Source organism: Harpia harpyja, chromosome 14, assembly GCF_026419915.1.
Source record: "Harpia harpyja isolate bHarHar1 chromosome 14, bHarHar1 primary haplotype, whole genome shotgun sequence".
NCBI classification, from domain to species: Eukaryota; Metazoa; Chordata; class Aves; order Accipitriformes; family Accipitridae; genus Harpia; species Harpia harpyja.
In genome coordinates, this window is record NC_068953.1 from 18,992,834 (window position 1) to 19,017,446 (window position 24,613).

The 24,613-nt window shown below is 46.6% G+C and overlaps 1 protein-coding gene across 2 annotated transcripts in view; it reads left to right on the forward strand.

The window, feature by feature from the left end:
* The first annotated feature begins 7,650 nt into the window (after positions 1-7,650).
* The window catches only part of CHSY1 (chondroitin sulfate synthase 1), an 80,335-nt gene continuing 63,372 nt past the window's right edge, over positions 7,651-24,613 (forward strand). Inside the window, exons 1-2 of one of the 2 annotated variants that reach the window (XM_052807831.1) lie at positions 7,651-7,987; positions 17,179-17,674. In XM_052807831.1, coding sequence (XP_052663791.1) covers positions 7,725-7,987; positions 17,179-17,674 — 759 coding nt within the window. In that variant the 5' untranslated portion in view covers positions 7,651-7,724. Of the gene's footprint in view, positions 7,988-8,022; positions 8,151-17,178; positions 17,675-24,613 lie in introns of those variants that run through there. The other variant, XM_052807833.1, reaches the window with a different exon arrangement.

The window sequence follows — 24,613 nt, forward strand, 5'->3', positions numbered from 1 at the left end:
GCATATGCTAATCGTTCTCTGTGTCTCAAGACTTGCTTCTGGCTGAGACTGGGGATATGGATTTTTGCCCAATTCTAAGATTTATTAAGACATATCCAGTGAGAATGAAGTGATTTATGTATTTCTGGAAACATCAACCTTCTCTCTCCCTTAATTTTTTTACTTTAACCCTCAAGTCCCTAAGTTTTTCTTGATCAGACACTTCTAAGCTATTGAACAGGGTGGGAGGAAGAACCGCGGTTTGTAAAACTTCTCTTTTGGCTCACAACCTGCACAAGCAGAGGGAAGAGTTTTTCCTCTGACTTCAAATAGAAAGCTCTCCCTTGACCACAAACAAGTATGGAAGTATGGAAAGGTGGTTGCTTGTTGCTTTATAGTTTGAGTGAAGCATGCAGAAGGCATTAGGTGAAAGTGAACTATTTAATGAATCCATTGTTCCTACTTTGGTATGAATTCCCAAGAACTTGATTATGAAAGATCATATTAAAAAGCCTTCAGGAGATGTTTCACCCCCACTCAGAGCAGTTATGCAAGAAGCCTCTTACTCTACTGATGCAGATGTTCTGGAAATATCTTTATCTGGAAGAAGCTAGCGAGCAAACTTAGAGTTAATGCAATGCTATAAAACTGCTGTATGTTACTTAACTGCTGAAGAGTAATCTATTCTGGGTATTGAAAAATCGTAAATCAAGCAAGTTTTCAGAGGAACAAAAAAATCCTGAAAATGTTAGTTGCTCGAGAAATGTAGCTAAGTATTTTTCATTGCCTTTCAGATGATTTATATGCTGGAGGAACAAAGTTTTTCGTTTTCTTTAAATTGTAGATGAGGTCTAGTTTATGCATAGTTCTCTTAACTATGCATCAGGACATACTGAGCACTGGAATTAAAACTGAACAAAAAACCATGTTGTCACTCTCAGAATTTATTTGGCTTTATTTATGCTTTCAAAAACATTGTGAAATGAGGGAAAGCTTTTAAGAGTGATATTGCATACTTAGTTGTTTAAAAAAATATGTTTCTTATACTGGAAACTTTTAATAATGAGCAACAGAAGATGGATTTGGGGGAGTGAAGGCAAATGGGGAATCTGCAGAGCTGTTTCTGGGCGTTCCAGAATTACCTGCATGTTAATCAAAGATCACTGTGAATGAAAATGATAATTGCACCCATATCTGCAAGGAACTGCTCTCCTAGCAGACACTGAATGCAGGTGTGAAATGTTAGTACTAACAAATCAAATCTACTGTGTTTTATGCAGTTCTGTACTACTTTGACTCAAAACTCAAGGCATTAAGCTGTTCTGCGGTTGCTCTATGCCCAGTCTGGTTTCCTTCATAGACTGTGCTGATACTCAGCTTAGGTGTTTAGATAGGGGTGTTTTTTCTTGGGTTTTGTGTCTTTTTACCCCTCCATAGGAAGATGACTAAGGAGAGCATTAGCATTCAGAGAGCTCTGTGAATGAGGATGGCCTCCAGCGTGATGGTCTCCCGTACATCTTACCAGCAGTGCTACAGTTAATGGCTGCATTTAAACCATCCTAACGCTGTCCTTTATGCCTCGGGCGCTCAACGAGGCAGTTCCCATCTCTGGCGGTCATGTTTTTCAAGCCTGGCTGCACATCAGCACACATCTCTGCATCAGGTCAGATCTACCCTTTGGACGATTTTTGCCCTTATACAGGTTAAAAGTGACACCTTTTCAGGGATCAGGTTAGCCAAGAGTGGGGCACAGGATGTTTCTGTCCACACTATTGCTGAACACTGAAACTGTATCATTTCCAGCTGTAGAAAAAGCCAGTCTAGACTTAGATGGGCTCAAGACTGGGGTTTTCTTTTTTTTTTTTTTTTTTTTTTTCTTCTTCCCCCCTTTTGGAATGAAAGCTTAGCTTTTGGAACAGCTCTGCAACCACAGAGGAAAAGCATACGGCTGCTGGCTGGGTGGTGTCCTGGCCCGGTTGCACCGTTGTAGCTGATTTTGTGTGAGCTTCCAAGCCAGCTGTTCCAAGCCTGACACACACCCTGCCCGTATTCCCAGCTCCAGAGCCAGCAACTTCAAAAACTTCCATCAGTTTTTATGAAGCAACCAATGGCTGCGATGGAATAGGTCTCAGCTCAGTTTTGGTGGTGAATATACACATTTTCATTGCAGATTTCTGTTGTGAGGGGCTGGCAGGTATGCAGCCGCTGCTCTGATGTATATTTTTTTCTGTGATCATTTGTGTTTTGAAGAGTATACCTGCTAAAAAGCACTTTCAGCACGGAGCAAGATCTCCACTGATAAATTAATAATTTCATTCCTCCCTCTGTGCCTACCATTGTTAACTAATCAAGATTCTTTCTGTGTGCTGCTTACCGAGCTCAGCTTCAGAGCTGGTACTGTGGGTAACATTAATGTAGGGATGGCAAGGAAAAGAACTTAGAAAATTCTATTTAAAGAGAATGGAAGGAAAATGGATATGCTGAAATACCTGGCCTTTCAATCTAGTTCTAATGCTCTGTTGTGTGCATTAAAATGGGGAGTTACTGTTAGGCTGGCCTACAAGATGCAATTTCAAAAAAAAATCCAAACCCAAACCTGGGTCCTAAAGCTTTACTTTATCACATACTGGAGGGGGTAATGTTCCCTGTAAATTTGGCTTACTGCTTCCTAGGTATTGTAATTGCCACTTCGTTAGCTGTTCTGCTTCTTAGGTATATTGCATCTTGATGTTTGCTTTTTAAATAGACGTTCTAGGCTTTTTCAACCGTTTGTTGACTCTGGTCTGGCGGTAGTGCGTTAAAAATACATCACCTTCCCCTCCGTGATGCAAAGCTCAAATGCCTCGATGCACCACGGCAGCGCTGCTACAGCCACGCAGCCAATGAGAACAGGAGGTTTGAGCTGGCAACTGAGGAGCTGCGTGGGGAGCAGGAGTTTTCCATCCCCTCCCACACCTCCAAAGCCCTAAAATCCGGTTCTTCGGCTGGGAAGGGCGGAGGTAACCCAGGACAGCCCCTTGGCCCCGGCGGGCCGGGCGCGGTGCTGCCGCTGCACTGCGGGGCCGGGCCGTAGGATGGCAATGTTGGTCTGGCTTTCCAGCAAGAGCAACCGGTGACATTTCTTTTTTGTCCCTTGAACGGGCATCTTGTGAGTGATTCAGCTGAGAGGAAAGGTTGGGACTGGTCCGTGGCAGGACCAGAAGAGGATGGGGAGGAAAAAAAAGTGGGTGCTGGAGCCGGGAAAGGAGTTTCTGCATCATTTGGGAAAATGCAACAGTGCTGGAAATACTGTGACAGAGACAAATGCTGCTGGTTGCCCAGCTAGATTTTTTCCACCGTGAGTCTGTTACCTTGAATATATGAAGTATGCTCATTTTCCAGTGCCTGGGTAGTTTTTAAAGTATCAGTTTAAGTACTGGAACATTCATAATTAAAGTTCCTAGAGCACTTGGGAAGTAGTCCACTTTCACTATTATTTTAAAATACGGTAAAGAATATGTATTGTAGAAGGTACATCCTGTAAGTATTAAGAGTGGGCTCATCACTGTGGAAAAATTGGAGATCAAAACCGATGGGAAAAAAAAGTGGTTGTAATGCAAGATAGTCCCTCTTTCCTCTATAGGGTAGAGTCCCCCATGTGGAAGAAACTTTTTTCTTTTGGTATTAAGCTGCTTTATTCCAAAAGGATGACATCTATTCTGTATGCACACAAAACAGCTCACCACTTCAAGGACTTGGCTTTTTCATCGTTTAAAAATAGGATTACTGTTTCGTTAATCTGATTATGAATCTGAACTGTGTGGGCCTGTCAAGTGGGCTCTCGCCGGCTGGTCCGGGTGCTAATCTAACTGGAGTGAGTGGGATGGGAGCACACACAATGTGCATCCTCTTCAGATTTTGGAGAGCTCTCAGAATATTTCCTGAAGCAATCCCACATAGAATAGAAAACATGCTGCGTAAAAATGTGTTTATGCTTGTATACAGTGTTATATGAGAAAAATACCATGCCTTTTAATACATAGTCGCCGTAATATATAGTGTCAACTATTTATTGAGACTAAGAGCTGTAGGGGGAAGGCACTTAATGTGATTATGCAGTATGACCTTTCTCCGCCAACCAGATTAAAAACATACTCTAGGCAGGTAATGGCAGGGTTATAATTCAGCTGGAAAAACTAAGCCATACTCTTCAAGTTTTCCCTTAATCTGCCCTTTTTTTTTTTTTTTTTTTCCTATAGTGGAAACAGCAGCTGCTCTATGCAACAACAGAGGAGGGGGCAGGAGCAGTAAAAGCGGCATTTGCCCACCTAACACTTTGGAACCTGAGTTTGGCACAATAAATGAAATAAAGCAAGGCAGTTTGATGTGCTTAGGAAGGTTGCGTGAGCATCGCCGCATTCACAGGTGCTACCCTGTCTTTACAGCTGGACGTCTTGGCCTTATAGCCAGTGGTGTGGTCTCGTGCGGCAGCAGCGTGAACTCTGAACTTGCCTCCTTTATGGGTTAAATCCTAGCACCAAGGAGGCACCCCTTCCTTCTCCTGCCCCTTCCCCAAGCGCTCTCTGCTCAGCCCCTGCATGTGGCGAGGTCCAGGACCGTAATTGCTCTGGAGGTGCAGGGAAGTGGGAGTATGCCAAAGGAGAACTCGGGGCAGAGGAGATCTAACACGGGAGTGTGCTGCTCCACTTCATCATTTCCATGTGTGCTGAAGTCGCATGAAATTTTCAATTCTGATGACTAACTTCTTTTCTATATGGGAAGAAGCCAACTGACAGCTCCTCAGCCCCAACCCTTCTCTTTTTTTATTGCCTTTTAACCACGCTAGCTCTGCCTTTTCCTGTAATTCATAGGCCACAGTGGCTTTCCCTTGAATCAGGAGATTTTTACTGCTGATTTGGAGCACGCTGAGAGTAATCCTGTTCCTGCTCACAGACTTGCCACATCTCCCTCTCTTGGAAAGGAGTGGCCTTACTTTTTATTTTACCCTGAATGTCTGTTGGTGTCCTGTGTTTCAGGACCTGATGATCAGGCTTCTGGGGGGAGGGGAGAAGTGGAGTTTGATGAGGTCCCTTTTGAAGCAGCTTTTGAAAGTGGAGTAAAAGATCCATGTGTGCAGAGTGGCACAGGCTGAGGATAACCCCAGGCTTTGCAGGAAGGGATCAAGACACCAGCAGTTAGAAATAATAGTGAAGCATTGCAAATCCTGGGAAGTAGAAAGGAATTACAGTAGTGGTTGGGGGGGGATTTCCCCATATGGAAGGGACGGAAAGGACAGCATAGCAGAAATGGTTTTCTTGGTATAAATAGCGGTTTGGGATTATTTTACTAGGGAAGAACTGAGGTGGATCATGGGTCCTGTTCCCCAGAGGAAGGTCCCAGAAAGGCAACTTTGTGCTGCCTTTGTCAGAGCAAATGTGGGGCTTCCAGCCAGCCCCAGCAGCCGGGCACAGCCCAGGGTGGGAATGCCTCCACACCTCATGTGTGGTCAACCTTTGAGGAGCCCTTCTGGGGATCTCCATCAACCTCTTCTCTGCCTGGTAGCACACATGAAGCTGTTGGGAAACTGTTAACATTCACTGCATCCGCGCTAGTGCTGCAGTTATAACCCTTGCCCAGTGTTCTGCAGCTCTCAAAGGCACGCAGCCTCGGCCTCAGAAATTCTTCTCACCTTCCAGCCAGTTTTTGCCAAGCAATGGTGCTCCTGTCCTTCCCTGGCTTTACCCACCTCCTGTCTGTTCCAACTTGGACTTTTCTTCCTTTCCCTCTCTTTTGCCATTTTAGTTCTTCTCCTCCTCTTCCCACAAACATACATCTCACTCAATACTTCTGTGTTCTGCCTGTGGGTGACTGAAAGGAACCCTCCTGCTCTTCTTTCCTGTTAATTGCTTGTATTTCTTCTCTAGTTTCTATTTATATTTAATTTTATTTTTGTTTAATACCATAAATCATGGTGGCACTTTCCTTGTGTTATTTGTTGCTCCTGACATCACAAAGAGTTCATCGGTGCTGACCTGTCTGAGGATTGCACCATCACAAGAGCAATAAAACCCACACAAAAACATTTTTTTCAAGACATATCATTATGTTAATTAGATAAGCAGATTGTGATATTACCTGCTAGTTCCCAGAAGTGTGACAGTTACTTGCTGTACAAGGATCATAAAACTGTCATGTATGGCGCTCTGACTTATTAATGTACAGTATTGATTTGGTACAGCATCCTCTTTTGCAACGGTTCTTGCTCAGGATCTGGCTGCTGTTACGCTGAGAGTTTCTTCTCAGCTCATTGTGGATGACATCACAATACAAATAAATTTTAAAATGGGGAAGACTGGTAATTGGAGATGCAAAAGTGGGTAGGAAATGGAAGAAACCACAACAATAAGCAGGAGGTCAGTGGGTTGTACTAGATACGTTTCTTCTGTAAAGACCAGAGGGGTTTTTTTCTCCTGTAAGATGTCAAGGGTTTGGGGCTGCAGTATTTGAAGCTGAAGCACTCTGTAGATAAAACGCACGTTGGAGCTTTAGTGTGGACAAAGAAAAAAGAAGTCTTCAGCTGGTATGGCTAACGTCTTCACTCTGTCAAGCAGTCATTATAGCCTGTGGATGGCAACAGACTGACCTATTTCTGGTCGGTTTAATTAGCAAGGTGGGAAAAACTGGAGAGCTGCCCATGCTTTCGCTCCCCTGGCACCCGAGCACATGCTGCGTGAACGCATTAGCACTGGGCAAAACCAGGGTTGGAGGGCTGCTCCTCACTGCCATGCCTCCCCTCTGGCTCTCCATGCACCGTGGGCTGAGGCAGGGCAGGTCTGGGGCTTGGGCAGCAGGGACCCGACCGTGCAGAGATGGGAATGGCACGTTCCTGGCTGCGCAGGCTTGGCATGAACTGTGCTGGGTCTCTGTGGGGATGGGCGACAGACCTCTGCCACCGGGCACGGGCACCTGGTGCCTGTCTCTGGTTGGGGTGCCAGTCTCCCAGTGCCTTCCCATCCTGGTCTGAAGGGCCAGGCCGGAGTCCCGGTCCTGGCTCCTGAGCCAGGGTCCTGTCCTGGGGTCCTGGTGCAGGGTGCTGGGCTGGGGTTATGCCCAGGGTCTCAGTCCCTGTCCCGGGGTTATGCCCAGGGTCTCAGTCCCCATCCCTGGATCCGAGCACCCATGCTCTCCGGGGCTCCTGTCCCAGCCTCTTGGGCTGGGCAGCTGGGCGAGGTTCTGGGGCCCCGGTCCCAGGGTGGGATGCTGGGTCGGGGTCCCTGTCCCCTGTGTGTCAAGGTGCCGGTCCCCGGCCTGCCGTCCCGCTCCAGGATGGTGCTTTGGGAGCCGGTCCCCGTCCCGCGGTCACATCCCGGGTGTCGGCCCCCCTCTCCACCCCAGCGTCCAGGCCCCCACCGGGGCCCTCGTCCCGGGGCGGCGGCCGCCCCCCCTCCCCCGGTGCGCCAGCGCGGCGGGAGGCGAGGGGGGCCGGGGCGGGGGCTGCCCCGCGGCGGCCCCGCCGCCACCACCACGGCCGGGCGGGGCCATCGGCGGCGGGCAGCGCGGCGCGGGCCGCACACGGCGCCTGTGCCGAGGGGCAGGGCCGGGGAGGCGGGCGCCCTCTTCGCCTCCCTCCCCTCCGCTTCCCGTCCCTGCCCCTTCCCCCATGGCGGCGCTGGGCGACACGGCGCGGCTGGCGGCGGCGGCGCAGCGCGGGGCGGCGGCGCTGTGAGGAGCCGCGCGGGGCCTGCGCGGCGCGGCGCCGGGCGGGCATGGCGGGCCGCGGCCGCCGCGCCTGGCTCAGCGTCCTGCTGGGGCTGGTGCTGGGCTTCGTGCTCGCCTCGCGCCTCGTCCTGCCCCGCGCCTCCGAGCTGGCGGCGGCGGCGCGGCCCCGCCGAGCCCGCCCGCAGGGCTGCCGCCCGCCGCCCGCCGCCGCCCCGCCGCGCCGCCCCGGCCCGCCGGCCCAGAGCTTCCTCTTCGTGGGGGTCATGACGGCGCAGAAGTACCTGCGGAGCCGCGCCGTGGCCGCCCACCGGTGAGCGGGCAGTGGGGGGGGGGCGGCTCCGCTCGGCTGCCTTCGGCTGGGCTCGGGTGGGTTCGGCTGGGATGCGCTCGGCTCGGTTCGGCCACGTTCGGCTGGGCGCGGCTCGGTTCGGCTCGGCTCTCGGCACGGCCGTTTCTCCTGAGGAGCGGCTGAGGTAAGAGCCGCCGGGCGGGAGGTCTCCCGCGGCGGGGCCCTTGCGGCCGGGATCCCCCCCCACGCCGGCCCGGGGACACCCGGGGCAGGTGTGAGCGAGCCAAAGGGGGCCCCTCGGGGCACGCTGAGACCCGGCTGTCCTCACACCAGTCCGGGCGCAGTGTGGGCAGCACTGGGGCGCTCTCCGGGCGGCCGGGCCGGGTTGTGGGGAGGGAGGTGCCCCGAGCTCTCCTCCGCTGCCTGGACAGGTCGACGGAGACGTGAGGGGTCGAGTTGAGTCGCGCTGACGCTCTCACAGGGTCTGGTTGAGCCGGTACCTGGCAGACGGACCCAGCGGTCTTGCCTGAGGGTCAGGCAGCCCCTCCGTAGCGAGGGGGCACGTACCACCGGTCACTGGGGGAGACGCGGTCGTCAGAGTCCTTCCCTCAAAGCTTCTGCATTGGGCATGGTCGCGACACACTGGTGCAGTCCTTGGCTGCTGCTTCTGAAGAGAGCCGACAGCCTGGTAATAATAATAATAAAGTTTGGAGACCACTGTAACCCCCTGGATAGGGGAAAAAAAGACTGCTGTGCCAAGCTGACAGCATATGCTTAGGAACGAAACTCAGAAAATGCATCTGGGAACAAAGAGTAAAATCAACCTCCGCTTGTCGCAGCTGTTGCTAAGGCTGGACCAGGTAGCGAAACAGCTCAAATGGGGAAAGTCAGCTTGGGTGAAACGCCTCTAGCTTTGGGTTAGTGAAGCTAGCGCCAGAATTGGGGTCTCTGAGCCATGTGTTTATTACCTGAGTACACCTCTTTTTGGAGCAGGGACAATATTTGTGCTTTGCACCGCGTGCTGCTCGCTGTAGCCAGCGGCATGGTCTCCAGCTGTAGCTGGGTATCACCGTGAACGTTGCGTGCTAACGGGAGTTCTGTCCAGAGCCTTGGCAGCATCAGAATAATCATCTCTTATGTGAGAGACGTGTCTGTGGCTTTGGAGAAACTCTCTGCTCTGCTGAAATATGCTTATTGCTCCAGCGTTCGCGCCAGCAGGCAGTGCTGGGAGGCTGCGCGGGAAGCCTGCTTGAGAAATCTGAAAGAGTTAAGAGCTAAAATGTCAGCTCGGGTATACCCCAGCTCCGATTGAGCGCTGCACAGCCAGTGCTGTCAGAGGAGCAGCCAGGAGCTCTGGGGCGGATCTTTCTCTAATAAAACGTCCCCTTCAGTCTTGTACTAGAACAAACCCTTCTCCATCTCCTGCCTGCCCAGATTGAAAAGTATTTGGCCCTATTGGCCAGTAAGAACAGTATGGCAAAACTGTGTATGATGGACCACCTCATCCTCCTCCCACTGCGCAGCTCTGGCTTTGGGAGAGGGTTGCTCTCTCTATCATCATCAGATGCACTAAAATTGCTTAATTTGGGCAATCTGAAGCATATTGTCCACCAACGATGGTTTTAATGGTAACTTAATTCCTTCTTTCAGCAGTAGACCTGTAATAAAGTTACAGAGAATGCATGATTGATGCTTTGAAATGGGTGAAAGAATCTATTTCTTCAGGGTTATGTATTCTTCTTCACCATGTGGGATGGAACATTTTGGATTGCAAATCTCATGAGCCATGTAATTTACATTTACATACAGAAAGGCTGGAGTTGTGTTGGGACATCACATAACAGGTTTTATGACAGAATAGTTTGTTTAGCATCAATCAGATTTTGTGTCAAGAATTCAAGAAAGGGAAATTTATCACAATATTGTCCAGAGATGGGTGTTAGTTGTGGAGCATTTCACTTTGCTGGTGTGGGAAGGATTCATGTCCCTGGCTTTGCCCGTGCTTGTTGAACAGTCCCGTGCTGTGGGAGAGCTGGGTTTACAGAACCAGATCTGCAACATCTGCTCACACACAAAAAAAAAATGGCTAAAGATGCAACTTTAGAAATCCAGCTATGGAATCGGGCTCCTTCAGCCCTCTGAAGGAGATCTGAGTATCACTTTTTCCTGCACTGCTGTTTTGGTTTAACCTCTAGAGATGACGTCTGCTCTCTGAAGGGATGAATAAAGAGACCTCTTAGGTGTGGTAGGGCTAAATGCATTTTTCTCACCTCTCTGTTGCTAAAAGAAACTGGTGACAGGAAGATATCTTTGGGGGAAGGTGGGGAGGGGGGAAGAGGAAGACAAACCTGAAATCTTAAATGGTTTTTGATTGCCATGAAGTACTCAAGCAGACAATTGCTGGGATTACTACATTGACAAAGCATCCTGGTGAGCTGAATCGCTGGCACAGCGAGTGAAATGGGAAGCTGCTAGCAAGGCATTCCCGGGGTGGCAGCGTGTGCAGAGCCTTGATACTACGCTAGCCAGAGCGCTGAAAGGAATTAGGGATTCAGAGGCTGAATACCTCCAAATTGCTGTGGCTCAAAGGCCATTTACAGACACAGCTAAAAGGGACCGGAGCGGAAAGCATTTGCTGATCCTTGCTGCTGTGAATCCAGATAGGGTCTAACAAGAGGGGAAGCAATCCACTTCCTGAACATCAATCACGAGCAAAATGACCACTGCAAGGCAAAATGGGCTTGCTGGATTTTCAGGAGACGCTGGCTCTTTGAAACAGTCATGCTTTTGTAATCTGCAAGGCAGAGAATAAGCTTTTAGATCTACAGGTTTTCGGAGGGCAGATTTGTAGCTTCAGCCGTTATTGCATCTGACAGCCAGGTTAGCAGAGCTTCCCTTCCAGGGGGCCAGTGAAGTGCAGCAGCAGAAACTGCAGTGTCACATCAAAGGACAAGAAATAGTCAGGAAAAGAGCTGTGCAGGAAGGAGTTAGGGTATGGCTGGGGTTCAGGGAAAGTGCAACAATATGTGCTAATGGTTTTGCAGTTGAGGGGAGTTGTCCTAAAAGAGCTGCAGGAAGGAGAGGATGGGAATAAGCAATCTCCCAGAAGATTTAAGTGTGCTGTCTCAGGAACAGAAATATCAGGCAGTTAACTTTTTTTTTTTTTTTTTTGCGTAGCAACTAGATTTCCTGGGAAACGTGGCAGGAGACTAGTGTGAATGCAGTTAAAGGCGAGATATCAGAGGCTGGCCTTTGGCAGTGTCTCTGCAGGAACATAGCCGCAGTGCTTCTCGGTTTGGGACAGTCCCCATGGCACCTTGAAGTGCCACGAGGCCACACACATGAGGACCACAAGTGGTGCCTGGGCTCGTGCTAAGCCATCCCACTCCCGCAGCAGAAGGATGCCCTTCAGGAGGCTCTGTTTCAAACGTCCTGCCACACTGTTCACAGTGGCTTACAGGAAACAGACTGGACTGGAATCTAAATACCTGAGTGCTTGGAAAAGCTTAAGTGAAAGGCAGCCAGAAGGATTTGGGGTCTAAAGGAGTTTGTATTATCTGTCTAAGCCTGCACTAGCTGCTGCAGAAGTGTAATACAAAACACATTTTTGTGTTTCTTTTAAATTCAGAGCCTAGGTCGAGGCTTGTGTGGTATTTGGTTTTGGTCCTTCCTGGTTGCTAGTGAGGTAATACGATGGATTGTGGAGCATGCACTCTTGCCTCTCGGGAGGAGGTCGTGTGAAGTGACTTTGAACATCATGACAACGCGATACGCATTTTGCTTAATGTATCCATCATACCGCAGTATTGCAATAGTGAGAACTTGGTGTGTCCTGCTCTTGTATCCTCTAGCAGACATATGACATACTTGGCCTTTCCAAGCAGTAAGTTACCTAAATTTTGCAAGAATGTTTAAGGAACAGTATGAAACAAGTGCAGTGAGAGCAATTGGCATTGATGCACGGGGGATAAGGAGAAACAAAGTCACCGATGTACCCCAAAATAACCATATGGCCCAAACCTCTGAGACACTTGGGCTTTGATCTTAGTCTGACTCACTGAGTATCAGTGTGCTTACAGATGATGGATCTGTTTCTGTCCCTGTTTCTACAAGGAAGGTGGATGGATATCCGTGGACAGAAAACTGGCATCACTTTAAATTGGAGGACTTTAATTCAAAGGACTCTAAGGAGCTGTGGAAGCTTCTTGGGTTCTCTGTTAAAGCTGAATACCACACTGTCCTGCAAAAATTTGAAAGGAACTCCCCCTCAAAATCTGAATTCTGTAATGCAGATCTTAACTGACAAGCTCTTTTAAACCTATCTGGAAATTTAAAAAAACAGCTTGTTTTTCTGACCTCTTGTGATGGTCATCTGCAGTACCACGTGCAGGAGCAGCATGCTGGTTTCTGTGCTCAGTTCTCCTGGCTAAACTGTGATTCATTTGCTTCCCCTGTAGCAAGCGTTGCTGGAAAGATGGGACCTTGAAGAACAGTTATGCAAAACTGGCCCTAATTCAACATGAAATTTAGCTGAACCATGTATTCAAGAAATCACTCTTTTAGGTCCGTTATCTTGCCGAGTTCTTCACAAATTATGATTTTCTTCAGCATAATTATACAAGATGACTATTTCTCAAAACTTTAAATGGTTTCTCTGATCTCCTCTAAGGGAGGTTCCCAAGCAGCAGACAAAAACCAAATACATTTTATGTAATCGCCTCCACTTTGGGTCTCTACAAAGGGAGCACTCTGCATACCACCGCTGACTGTGCTTCTGCTGAGTCTGCAGAGCTGATAACAAAGCAAGGTAATACAAATAAATAATAAACACTGGAAACCGAAGATAAAACATTGCAGATCAGTGCTTCTCCTGCTCCAAGCTATGCTTCTGAAACTTCTTTTTAAATGAAGAAATGACTTAAGACAACATTTGGTAACTGTAGTAGTGGTCACTTTTTAGAAAATACTGGGGTTTTTTAGCACTCTCTTTGTGCACAGTTTTCTGTATTGCATGAATACCTGTACCAACTGTGATAAAATCTTTGCACCCTGTTTGCTTGTGACTTGCTCAGATTAGGGTACACATAGGGTATCCAGTGCGCAAAACCAGTTAAGGGATGGTAAAATTGACTTGGTAGCCACCAATACTGGAGCAGTCCTAATGTCCTCTGCTAAGAGGTTTCTTCTAAGGAAGCATTACCTAATTTTTCTGTGTTTGTGTTCGTTTAAATTGCACTTTGATTTGCTTGTCAATGCTAGCTTCTAGTTTGTTGGAATTATGTGCCCTGTGCACCGAGAGAAACCAGGTCGCACGCTGTCGTGCATGTTTTCAGCGCTGCTCCTGGGGAAGGTAATAGAGAGCCTTGCCATCCTGATTCATGCACATCCTCCTGTTTAACCAAGCAGATTCAGATTACACAGAGGAGATAAGGTTGGGTTCTGTCAGAGCAGTTCAGTTGCTGGGTTTTTAAATGACCAGTTTAGTACACATATTGGTTGTATTCAGAACCTGATATTTCTCTCTGGACAGAGTTGAAATGGCCTTAAGCTGCCTGAGGCCACCAGTGATCACTGCAGTGGAGGTGGTCTCTGCAGGTGTAGATACAGGAGTTGGGTGGCAGAAGTGTCGTGACCGCGTTTCCTTTAAACAGCGGAGAGTGACGCAGAGCCCTTGCAGGGGGAAGGAGGGCATCAAGTTTCACTAAAAATATTTTCTGTTGGTTTTTTTTATTATCAAACATACAATTCATTTGCAGATACAATCTGCAAGTCTTATATTAGAGAAGCCTTGACCAGGAAAGCAATGTCAGCTGGTGGGAGCGGGTGCTGGTGGGGCCACAGAAGTAGGAGGGTGTTGAGACAAGAGCTCTGCGCCTAAGGAGCGGAAGGGGTCAGGTTGCGGCCCATAACCTGAGAGCAGACGCGGTAAACTGGACTTCAGGTGGGAGGATGGGCAAGAAACATAGCTGTTAACACACTAATCTGCAGAATTGCTTGTGATTGAGCCAGGTCTGATTCTTTGCCATGTCAGATGAAAAAGTTAAAAGTAGCTTTGATCAGAATTCATCCATGCATTTACCAGTCCTTAATTCTGCTGATAGCCGGGGTCAGAAAAATGTACTTAAAGTTCATCTTACAGTCTGTGGTTTGGCTTCTTTGGCAGAGTGCAACAACGTGTTTCCTGAGCAAACTGTTCTTTCTGTATTCCCTCCCCCAAAAAGGGCCGCAGCAAGCTGTGGCTTAGACATAAGGAGCAGCACATGGTGACTCCCATTGTTTCAGCTGCTGCTGAGCAGCGCTTGCATTGACACAGACGCTCAGGCAATTTTTCAGTGTGGGAGCATATTTCGTCTGTCTGGGTTCGAACAAATGCTCGAAGCCACAGTCACAAATAACACGGCGAGTTGTCTCATCCTAGAAATTGCACAGGAAATCAGCAAAGGCTTGGTCAAGCTGTGCTGGGGCATGGTCGATGTGAGATCTTGAGGCTGAAGTAACATCGTGGTGCCAACCCAAGTCACACACTGATCCTTGGGGTGTGGTTATTGTTAGGGCATGGTCTTTCTGCGTGCGTTGTGCCCTCCATGTATGCAGGAATATGTCTCTGGTTTATTCCTGTTTTAGTATGAAACTTAAATGTGGCCCAGATCCTTGAAAAGATGGGGTCAAACTGGCTTTGAGCTGAGGGGTTTAATGCAGTACGAGGACTGGGAATCAAATGTGCCGGGGCTTATGGACGTACATGCATTTTGTTCCCTCTCCATTGAATGGCAACTCTTCTCTTGACAATATTTAGGGGGGTCCTGAGGTAAGGGTACCTGGTTGGAGGGAAGGAGTAAATTTGAACTGGGAACCAACAGAAGGGGTGGTGGTGTAAAAAAAAAAAAACCCAAACCAAAACAAAACCCACTTGAAGACTGCTCCACAAGAGTCCAGAAAGGAGTGATTGAAGACATCTTGCATTGTCCGTAGTTTGTAATCATTACAAAGGCAGACCTTTCAGGATCTTGAGAGCAAGTCTGAAAATTCATTGTTTGCTTTTGATTAAAAAAAGCAAATAAGCAGAAATTTCCATAAGACTTTAGCTTATAACTTCACCTGGTGATTGTCTGGAAAGTGTCCTGGGTCCACCCAAAGCTGCATGGGGAACTGGTCACAGTGGATGAGATGAGCTGCATTTCTCAGTAGCTTCTTCTGCCTTCTCTTTCTATGAGATTAAAATTTGAATGCATCAAGTACCTTCAATGAAGAAGTCTTTTAAACTTAGATTGGGAGTTGATATGGGAAGAGCAATTTACCATGTAGTCTTTTCATTCAAGACCAGATGATTTGTATGTGGAGTATGGGTGTCAGAAAATAAACAGCAAAACTTCCTTAATAGTTAGTGAAAGTTCAAGATATGAACATGTCTCATTTTTAAATGGGCAGTTTTCAATGCTTTAACAGGATGTGATTTTTATAACCAGTAGTACCGTGCATTAATTGCATCACTGTTGATTAAAGGCCTCAACCTCTGTTGTGAAGTCAATAGGAATGTTTCCGCTGGCTTTACTCTGTGCTCTTCTGGGAAGCTGGGATCTAAACTTTTCCTATGAAACACTACCCATTGCAGTAAGAAATCCAGAAGACAAAGCTTTTAAAGTAATTGGGCAATATTCATTACACAAGGCTGAACTAGTGTGTAACTGTTAAGGTGTCAAAGTTGATGTTTAGTTAGTGCTAATTAACTGCCTTTGTGTTTGCTGGTGGGACTTAAGGAATAATTCTTCTGAAATATTTTTACATTGCAGGCTTTGTACAGTAGCTAATTCTGGAGATCTCAAATTTCAGATGGTCTGTACTGCCCAAAATCTGCTCTGCTTTTGGCAAGAAGCCTCTGTTGAGAGGCATCTGGTAAAAGTGACAATGATGTATTGAGGGAATACTGTGTCCTTTACCTTGAGAGCGTTTTCACATTCAGCTTTGAATATAGGTTATATTCTGATTATAGTCACCAAACATGATTAGAAAATATTCTCTCTCTGTACAAAAAGGGGCAAAACCTGTTGGTTTACCAATGAAAATAGTTTTCTGTGAAGGATACGTGAACTCTGCTTTTTCCCAGGTAGAATTTGAGAAAATGGCACTGAAAGCCTAAAATTCATAATTTTTAGGGCAAGGCTGTAACAGCTACATGATTGAAAATCCTCCCTGGAGGAGGTTAAATGTTCTGCAGTCTGCCTTGAGGAATCATCCTACGTCTCTTCCTGCAATATAAGTGACCCAGTTTGCCCACGCAGATGGGTTGGATTTGGCAAAGAGGAGCGCGAAAGGTGTGGAGCAGATGTTGTCGCTGTGCTGCTTCGCACAGAAAAGGCTCCTCTTTTGTGATGTTCCTCTCTACTAAAATCTGGTTTGAAGTGTGCAGAAAGCTGCTGGAGGTGCGGCTGTTGGTAGCACCAGGTCATCTGTTGGGATTACATGTTTTCAATGCATATCTTAAGACTATGTTTCTACTAGTCCTTTGCTGGTATGGGCAGACCCATTTGAGGTTAGTGTTGCTACCATGCTCTGTGCTTCTCCAGCCATCGCAAACAGGCAGTAGTGTTTTACTTCTGTCAAAGCCCTACATGCTTCTCCACACAGCGTCTGGAGAAGTTGCTGTTTGGTTGGTTTCCCACAGGGTACTGATTCTTCACAAGCTCATGTGAAATTTGCATCTATTTACTCTCTGGAAGTCAGTACTTCTGAATGCACATTTGAGCTTTTGGGGGCTTAGAGGGACTAGAAGGTGGATATGATGCTGGATAACTTTCAGGGAAGCTTTGGAGGCATTAAATCCAGTTGTATGTGAATTGTTTGCCCATCTTGGCTCCCTTTGGCTTCACTTTGTATCTTGTGACCAATAGCTGTTAGACCAGTACCGAGTGTGCTTAAGAAATCCTGCCTGCCAGTAGTGAACTACTACTATTGAATTATTTTTCTTTCAGTTAGAGATGCAAAAACGATACTCAGATGCTTGCCATACCAGAATTTTTTGTGTGTTATACCAATTGATCTGTGTGCCATGTGAATATCCTCATTTGTGGGGAAAAAAAATAACCTTTCAAGGCGTTTAAAAAGAAAATTTGTAAAGCAGATGATGTGTAATTCCTTTGAGTGGCCTCTGGTAGAACTCTTTGCCTGCCTTGGTTTGCATACTTAATTAGTCCTTATTGTCTTTTTCAATCTAGAACATGGTCCAAAACCATTCCTGGCAAGGTTGAATTCTTCTCCAGCGAGGGTTCGGACACCTCTATTCCCATCCCCATCGTGCCGCTTCCAGGTGTAGATGACTCTTACCCACCCCAGAAGAAATCTTTCATGATGCTCAAATACATGCATGACCACTACTTGGACAAATACGAATGGTTTATGAGAGCTGATGATGACGTTTACATCAAAGGGGACAAACTGGAGAACTTCCTCAGGAGTTTGAACAGCAGTGAGCCCCTCTTTCTTGGGCAGACTGGCCTCGGCACCACAGAGGAGATGGGGAAGTTGGCACTGGAACCAGGTGAGAACTTCTGCATGGGGGGACCAGGAGTAATCATGAGCCGGGAAGTCCTGCGGAGAATGGTGCCCCACATTGGCGAGTGCCTGCGAGAGATGTACACCACCCATGAGGATGTGGAAGTGGGAAGATGCGTACGGAGGTTTGCAGGAGTGCAATGTGTATGGTCCTATGAGGTAAGGATGAGGGCACGGAGAATGAGGTGTGCATTGGGGAAGGTAGAGGAGAGGGTGGGAGAGGCTGGCAGCAGGGGATTGCTGTTGTATGGCTGCGCAGCAGTTCCTCCAGAGCTTCCCTCCCTTTGCAACTTGACCGTCCAACTGTACAGTTTCTACACTCTTTGTTTTCTCCAAGTGTCACCCTGGGAGAGACCTACACAAATACAGAAATGCAACAGTAAGGAGGGGAATGGAGCCTGACATTAGGCACATTGGGGTGGGGGGATGAACATTCATTATTCATAACAGATATTTTTATTTAGACAGAAAGCGAATAAGCTTATATCAAAATGGCCATGGGTCCCTGCAGTCTTGACTGTCTCGGCCTCTTTTTTCTCCTCTAGCTGGGTGTGTCATGGTGTCAGTGTGGAAAATAGATGATACAATTACTGTGCAGCTCGCTGCAGTTGAAATGTACAAGGCTGACAGATGTTTGCCCTGACAGTGACAGTTTTTTCCCAAACTACAGCCATGGCAGAGATGTCTCATGGTGGCTGGCACTGTCACACCTGTGTGCTGAGCTGCCTCCCAGCCTGCCAGCAGCCCAAGTCCACTGCTGCTCAGGGGACTTGCTGGCAGCCCCATCCTGCAGGTGCCTGCTCAGCAGGTCCTTGATGTCAGCAGAGACAAGCCACTGCTCTTACACCGAAACGTGAGGTCTGCCCACACTGATGTGGCTGTGAATTTGGCATCTTGGAAAAAACCGAGAGGGTCCCCAGCGTGGTTGTGGCAGTTTCCTGCTGCTGTTCCTGTGGGATACTGGGGGCTGGTGGCTCCTCCCAGGGGTGAGGGGGGCTTCTCCTGCCTGGGTGTGCTGGTCTCCTTGAAGTGAGTCCTGGGTGTTTACAGACTGTCTGATTGAAAACACCTGCTGGGCTTGAGCTGCCGTTTCTCCTCTAGTACCAGGGAAAAAGCTGCTTGGTCTGTCTTAGAAATAAGGGACAAGCTGAAAGCAGAAGAGAGGGTGAACAGTTTGTCTTTTTACATAAACATTTATGACTTGTACGTAACTATCGCTTTGTCCTTTTATGAGATGTGGTAAAGAGGGGGATTCTTCTGCCCGTGTGACAGAGGAGCTTTGGTCATGGATGACAACAGATACTGCTGCTGACCCGCTCTTTCACTGGCAAAGACTTCCGTTAAACTTTTGACACTGAATTTCTGCCCCCAAAAGCTGTTACTTCGTTTCAGTTCACAGTTCAGTGACGGAATGAGGTTTCCAGCTGCAGTAATTCATTCATATCTTTTGTGCATAAAGACTTTCTCTTTCTGGACTAACAGTGGCTTTCCACATGGCCTGCTTACAGACCTGGAACTAGTTTATGTATTGCCAGCATTGTGGTTAGCCATTGATAAGGAATCAGTAACTTTTTCCGCAGTTTTTAGCAGCATAAAATCTTTCCTCTAGACATTCTGAGTTGAAATAAATTCTGATGTGAATGCCTGTGCAGTGTGACATTTGATAACTTACTGAAGGTTAGTATTTTGGTCCTACTGAAACTGGCAAAGACCTCCTGCATTCAGTATGATCAAATTTTGGCTTGAAATAGCTAATGATAGCACACAATTGCACTAGGAATGCTATCTGACAGAATTAGATTGGCCTTTTCTCAAAATCAGTTTTGTTTGATCACCTTCTGTCAAATTATCTGTAGTGCTGGATTCTCCCAAGTGCCATGAATTACTTAAAATTGGTTTGTGTGAAGTGTATAAACTGTAAAATGTTCAGAAGTAACCTGTGAGTGTGAGATGGTAAGACTCAGCTGTTTCGGAGAGAGGGAAGAGTTTTGGTGATGAAAGTACACTGCTTCTGCAAGGAATAGGTCCACTCTCATTTAGTTGAGGCTTTTAAATTTGAAAAACTGTCATCTTTTCCTTTTTTTTGATCTGGTCCTCTCATTGCCCAGGCAACTAGATTAAATGTGCCTGGTATTTTATTTAAGATAAAGCAATAGCTGTGTGAAATAACACAGCTGTCGTAACAGCTGTGTTAGGAAAGCTTGGTGTAAAAGCAACATTTTCTATGTCTTGTATGTTCATGAACATCAAGTAACAGGCCACTGTAAGTGAATTGCAAAGCGTTGTATTTCAGTGAGCTTCTGACAGAGCAAAAAGTTTATCTGTGCCTTCTCTGCTGGGGCACAGCCACCACATTCTTCACAATTCCTGTCAAAAGGGAAGCAGCGACAGCATGAGGCTCAGCAAACAAAATGGCATTGGCCTCAGAAAACCCAAACCTCAAACTTCTCCATCACTTGCTGCACTTCCTATTCTGGAGAGTCTCAAGTGGCAGCACAAATGAGGAGCTCAGGTCTTTGCAGTCACCCCCCAGCTCTTTGGTTTTTGTTCTTAGCATCTTGGACATGGAATGCCCTGCTGGACCTCAGTGCAGGTGGTTTTTTTCCCTGCACTGTTCTTGCGGTGGGCTCTATGCCCAGAGTCATTTTACTCATCTCCATGACTGTCACTGCCCCCTTTCTCTGACTTTAGGATCCCACAATGTCTTTACTGTGCTGCTCATCTTCCCTGGCTCTGGCTCTGGCTCTGGTGGTGTGCCCAAACGCGTCTCCAGGCCTGGCACCGTGGTTTTTTTCTGCTCACAGCAGTCTGTCTCAAAACCCCTTTTTTCAACCCCTTCCTGTGCTTCTGTCACTTTGCTGCTCTCTGCGGTGCCTCTTAGACCACTTCATTAGTGGCAATGGTTATTGCCCGTTTCAAGACTTGTAAAGATTTGTTCACGCTCTTCCTGCCACCAGGACCTTTTCAGCAAATACAGTAAAGGAATGGACACCATGATTCTTTGGACTTCCTGTTTCATCTCATCCCAGAAAAGAGGCAGCAACACTGTGTGCAAGCTTGAGAAGGACTGAAGCTCCCTGGGCTCTGGGGAGCTTTGTCTGATGCACCCAGGCTGCTGCTTCAGGAGCAGTTTGCAACCCATGATGGATTTCAGGCTCCTGTGACCAGGCTTGTAGCCGTTGCCTTACTTGACACAGGTCGAGTGAGTCACAGATAAGACATGCCTCTTAAAATGTAAGTTCTTTATGGCAAGGATTATCATTGTTGTAAAAACAAAACTGAGACTGTTACTGCTATTTGACAAATAGCTGTAAAACTCAGCCCTCTATAGGGTGGAGCAGCCAAAGCTATGGATTTTATACAGCAAACTGGAAGAAAAAAAATCTTGAAAAGAATGGAGCTGTGAAGTCTCTGAAGCTTACAGATCGGAGCTTGACAGTTTATGAAGTGGTATAGAGCACAGTCCTTCCTCTTGAAGAGGACAGAAGGCTTGTACTGAACTTGCTAGGAAGTGATTCTGTATTTCTGGTGAATGTTGGTATTTTGGACTTCTGGCAGGCTGCTGGGTTTCTTCCTCAGAAAAAGTTTACATATTTAAGTCTTCTTCCTTCTCTCATTTCCTCCCACCAGTTGTTCTTCTAGTTTGTCTTGCATGGATCACAGAGACATGCTAGTTTTGTTTTCTCATGCACTGCCATGTGGTGCCATGCATGGTCTTGGCTGTTCAGCCTGAGAACAGGTTTCAGCTTTGGTGACAAGCTATCTCATTTGTGATTTAAACGATCCCAACGTATTGTTGATCTCAGTTTTCATTTTGAGTCTAATGTTTCCTTTAAATGCATCTAAATTACGAAGCCATCGCTCTGTAGCTTAGTGTTGTTTCAGCCTTGTTTCATAGCTGCTGCTGAGTATTGTTCTAATTTGTGTTAATATCCTCACCTTAAGAGCACTGGTAACTTTAATACAAGCTCTTTGTAGCTGCTAGAAATCAAGGCAGTGCTGATATATATCCCATTAATTTCTTCAGTAATAAAACCCTTCTGACACATTGCTTTCAGGTGATACTACTGCTTCGTGTCCTACAGTGCAATAAAAACAGCTGGATCCAACAGAGCAGCTTACGCTACTTCTAACTGCTAATACAAATGCCCACATGTTTTGTCTGGTTTTCCCTCTGTTCTGATTGAGGGTAGTGGGAGAAATTAGGTAAGAAGCATCAAGTGTGTCTGTGTGCAGGGGGCAGTGCTTTCCTCCAAACTAGCGACAAGTACTCTTAAATGTCCTGAAGTGAGACAGGATTTTTCTTATAACATACATGGAAAAGAAGCTATGACAAAGGGAGCAATCACATCAGGAAACATGAGCATCAAGGAAGAGTAGGTCCAACCTTTTGGGCATTGGTGAGGGAAAATGTAGGGCAGTGGTGACTAGGGATAGCGGGGGGCTTCTGAGAGAAGGGGGATTTGAATTAATGTTTCGTGTGGTCTTTCATCTGTAGTAATTGAAGATAATTGCTACTCTGAAATTCACTGAAGTTAGGAAATCCCTTAAAGTGCTCATTATATCTGCCAATTATACTGGCAGTGCCAGAACATACCATTTCTGGAATGGACTCTCCTGTGGGCAAAACTGAAGTTTATGGTTTTCTGTAAGATAGCCAGAAGTAAAAAAAACAAACCAACAAAAACAACAACAACAAAAAAAGTCCTGCAGTGATTGATCAGAACTGAAAGACTGGGGACAGATGCAACTGTTAACCACTAACCTTCAGTTACCTTGCTTTATCATCTGAGAAAGAACCTTCCTTCATTCATGAAAAAGGAGATTCAGCCAGTTTGTAGCTGGCTAATGTATGGCACGCAGCATGCGGTGACTTCAGCAGGAAGAGCTGTACAGCTCGGAACAGGGCAGGATGGGGTCTATGAGGAGGTGCTTTGGGCAGGGTGCTCTGAAGCACCTCGGTTCACTGCAGTCTGTGTGGGGCAGTGGGGTTGGACTGTGAAGTTTGGTCACTCTTGCTATGTGAACCCTTGCCTTGGACTCCAGGCAGGAAATGTAAGACTCGGCTTGTCTTTGTGGTGGGAGCATCCAGCAGCACTTCTGAAATCAGATGCTCTAATACATATATATTGTCCCGGCTTCAAAGCTCATACTTTTTTTGAAGTCAGAGCATAGGAACTTGGCAAACCCTGACAGCAACAGATACCTTATCTCACCGTGTGTGTAGCCCATTGCATCTCTTCAAGAAACGTACGATACAAATGGCATGTGTGTGTGTGTGCACAAGAGGAAGGATACAAGCATGCCCAGTGTTTTAGGGTGGATGTTTATAAATCCATCTTTTCTTAAGCACTAAATTTTATCTTTGAAACACTTCAGAGATGTCTTTTTGGCTTCAGAGTAAGTTGGAAGTGGGTGGTCATCCATTCTGGGGATGGATGGAGATTGAGCTTCATGAAGGTAATGAGGAATGGCATTTCGTCAGAGGACAGACAGGTAAGACTAGAGAAGAGCATTATCTGGGCAGGGAAGGTGATGCATGGGGCTCAGTGTGAGACTAAAATACGTGACTGATGTGACAGGGAGTCTGTGATGACAGTGGGGGAGGCAGTAGACCACTGTGGTCTAATTTTAGTAGTAATGTTTGCTGAGGAGGAGGGCAGAGAGGTCAAAGTAGAGAGTAAAGGCTGCAGTTTGGGTTTGTGAAACCAAGGTGTGGGTTAGGGAGGGTTTGGAATAGGAGACAGATCTCAGATCTGCACCAAAGTCCTGACCTAGCTCTTTCACTTCAGAAAATACTTAAATATTTGAGAACCAAATATTTCAAAGAGGGAAAACTTGACATCACTAAGTCATTTCTTGGTGGCTTCTGAACTCAGGTTGGTAAAGGTTTCTTGTTTGTTGTAGAAATCAAGAACCACTTTGTATATAGTGCTAAGTGTTTTACCAAAGTTACTTGGGTCTGGATCTCACTGACTTTCTGCTGGCCATCATTTTAAAAGAGGAAGGCTGTGTGATTTGTGCTTACATATACATGCCTTTCCAGGCTGTAGAGACTGTTTGAGACTGACCTAGTTTTTGTGAGCACATGGTTAATCTGTCCCTAGTTAGCTGGATGACTTGATCTAATGCCTAAGCTGAGAGTTGCTGAAATGGGGACTTTGATGGTGTCGTGCAGACTCTAAGGAAGCTTCAGCCATTAATCCAGCAAACAGAAGTATTGCTTTTTTTCCCCTCCATTACTGTCTTCTTGAAGTACAGTGGTTCGGTTAGAAATTAGGATCTGTGCAGCCTGTTGAGTTTAGGGAACCATCAGGATTAGTCGTTATCTTGAGGACAAGCCTGGAAAGACTCATCCTTCATTGCATGACAGGACAAAGAACTCTAACAAAATAGTTTATCATCCCAGTTTCTTAATTAAGGCACACAGAAGATACTTGAGGATTTGAGTTTGTTCTGTTGAGCAGCAATAGGTGCAGGGAGGCAAGTCTGAGACCAGAAGCTTTCTAATGTATTTTTTCTCTTCTGAACTGATGCGAAAGCCACCTCTCTTTTGCAGGGTAGATTCTTGCTTTATGGATTGCTGGAGCTGGGAGGCTCGGTAATTGGAGGAAATGATGTTGTGCTGTGATCAGAGCTGCATGCTGCACTGCCTCTTGCAGGTGAATCCCACCTGACTGGAGACCTTGGAAGGACACGGTTAAATTCCAAACCTAATCAATATAAAACCCAGTAGTACCTCTGTAGTCAGTTGTCTCCTATGGGTCAATTATGTCTGACTAAACTTTGAGTTGGCAAGTTTCCTTTTCTGTTTTATTTAGTGCTTATCTCTGTGTATAAAAGATGAGGGTGAGAGAATAAACCACTTCATGGCTGCCTCTGTATAAACAGAATCTCTGTGAAATGTCCCATGTGACTAGACAGTAAAAAAAAAAAAAAAAGTCTGTCTTAGCTGAAGTGGATATGAAGTGTCTTCAGCTGGAGCTTTCAGTATGGAAGTTGTTAGCTGATCTGTATGTAGAGGGTAACTGTGACCTGGATGTTTGGGGCAGGGGGAGGGGGTTAACTGTGTAAGTTTGGAGATAATACTTGCTTTTC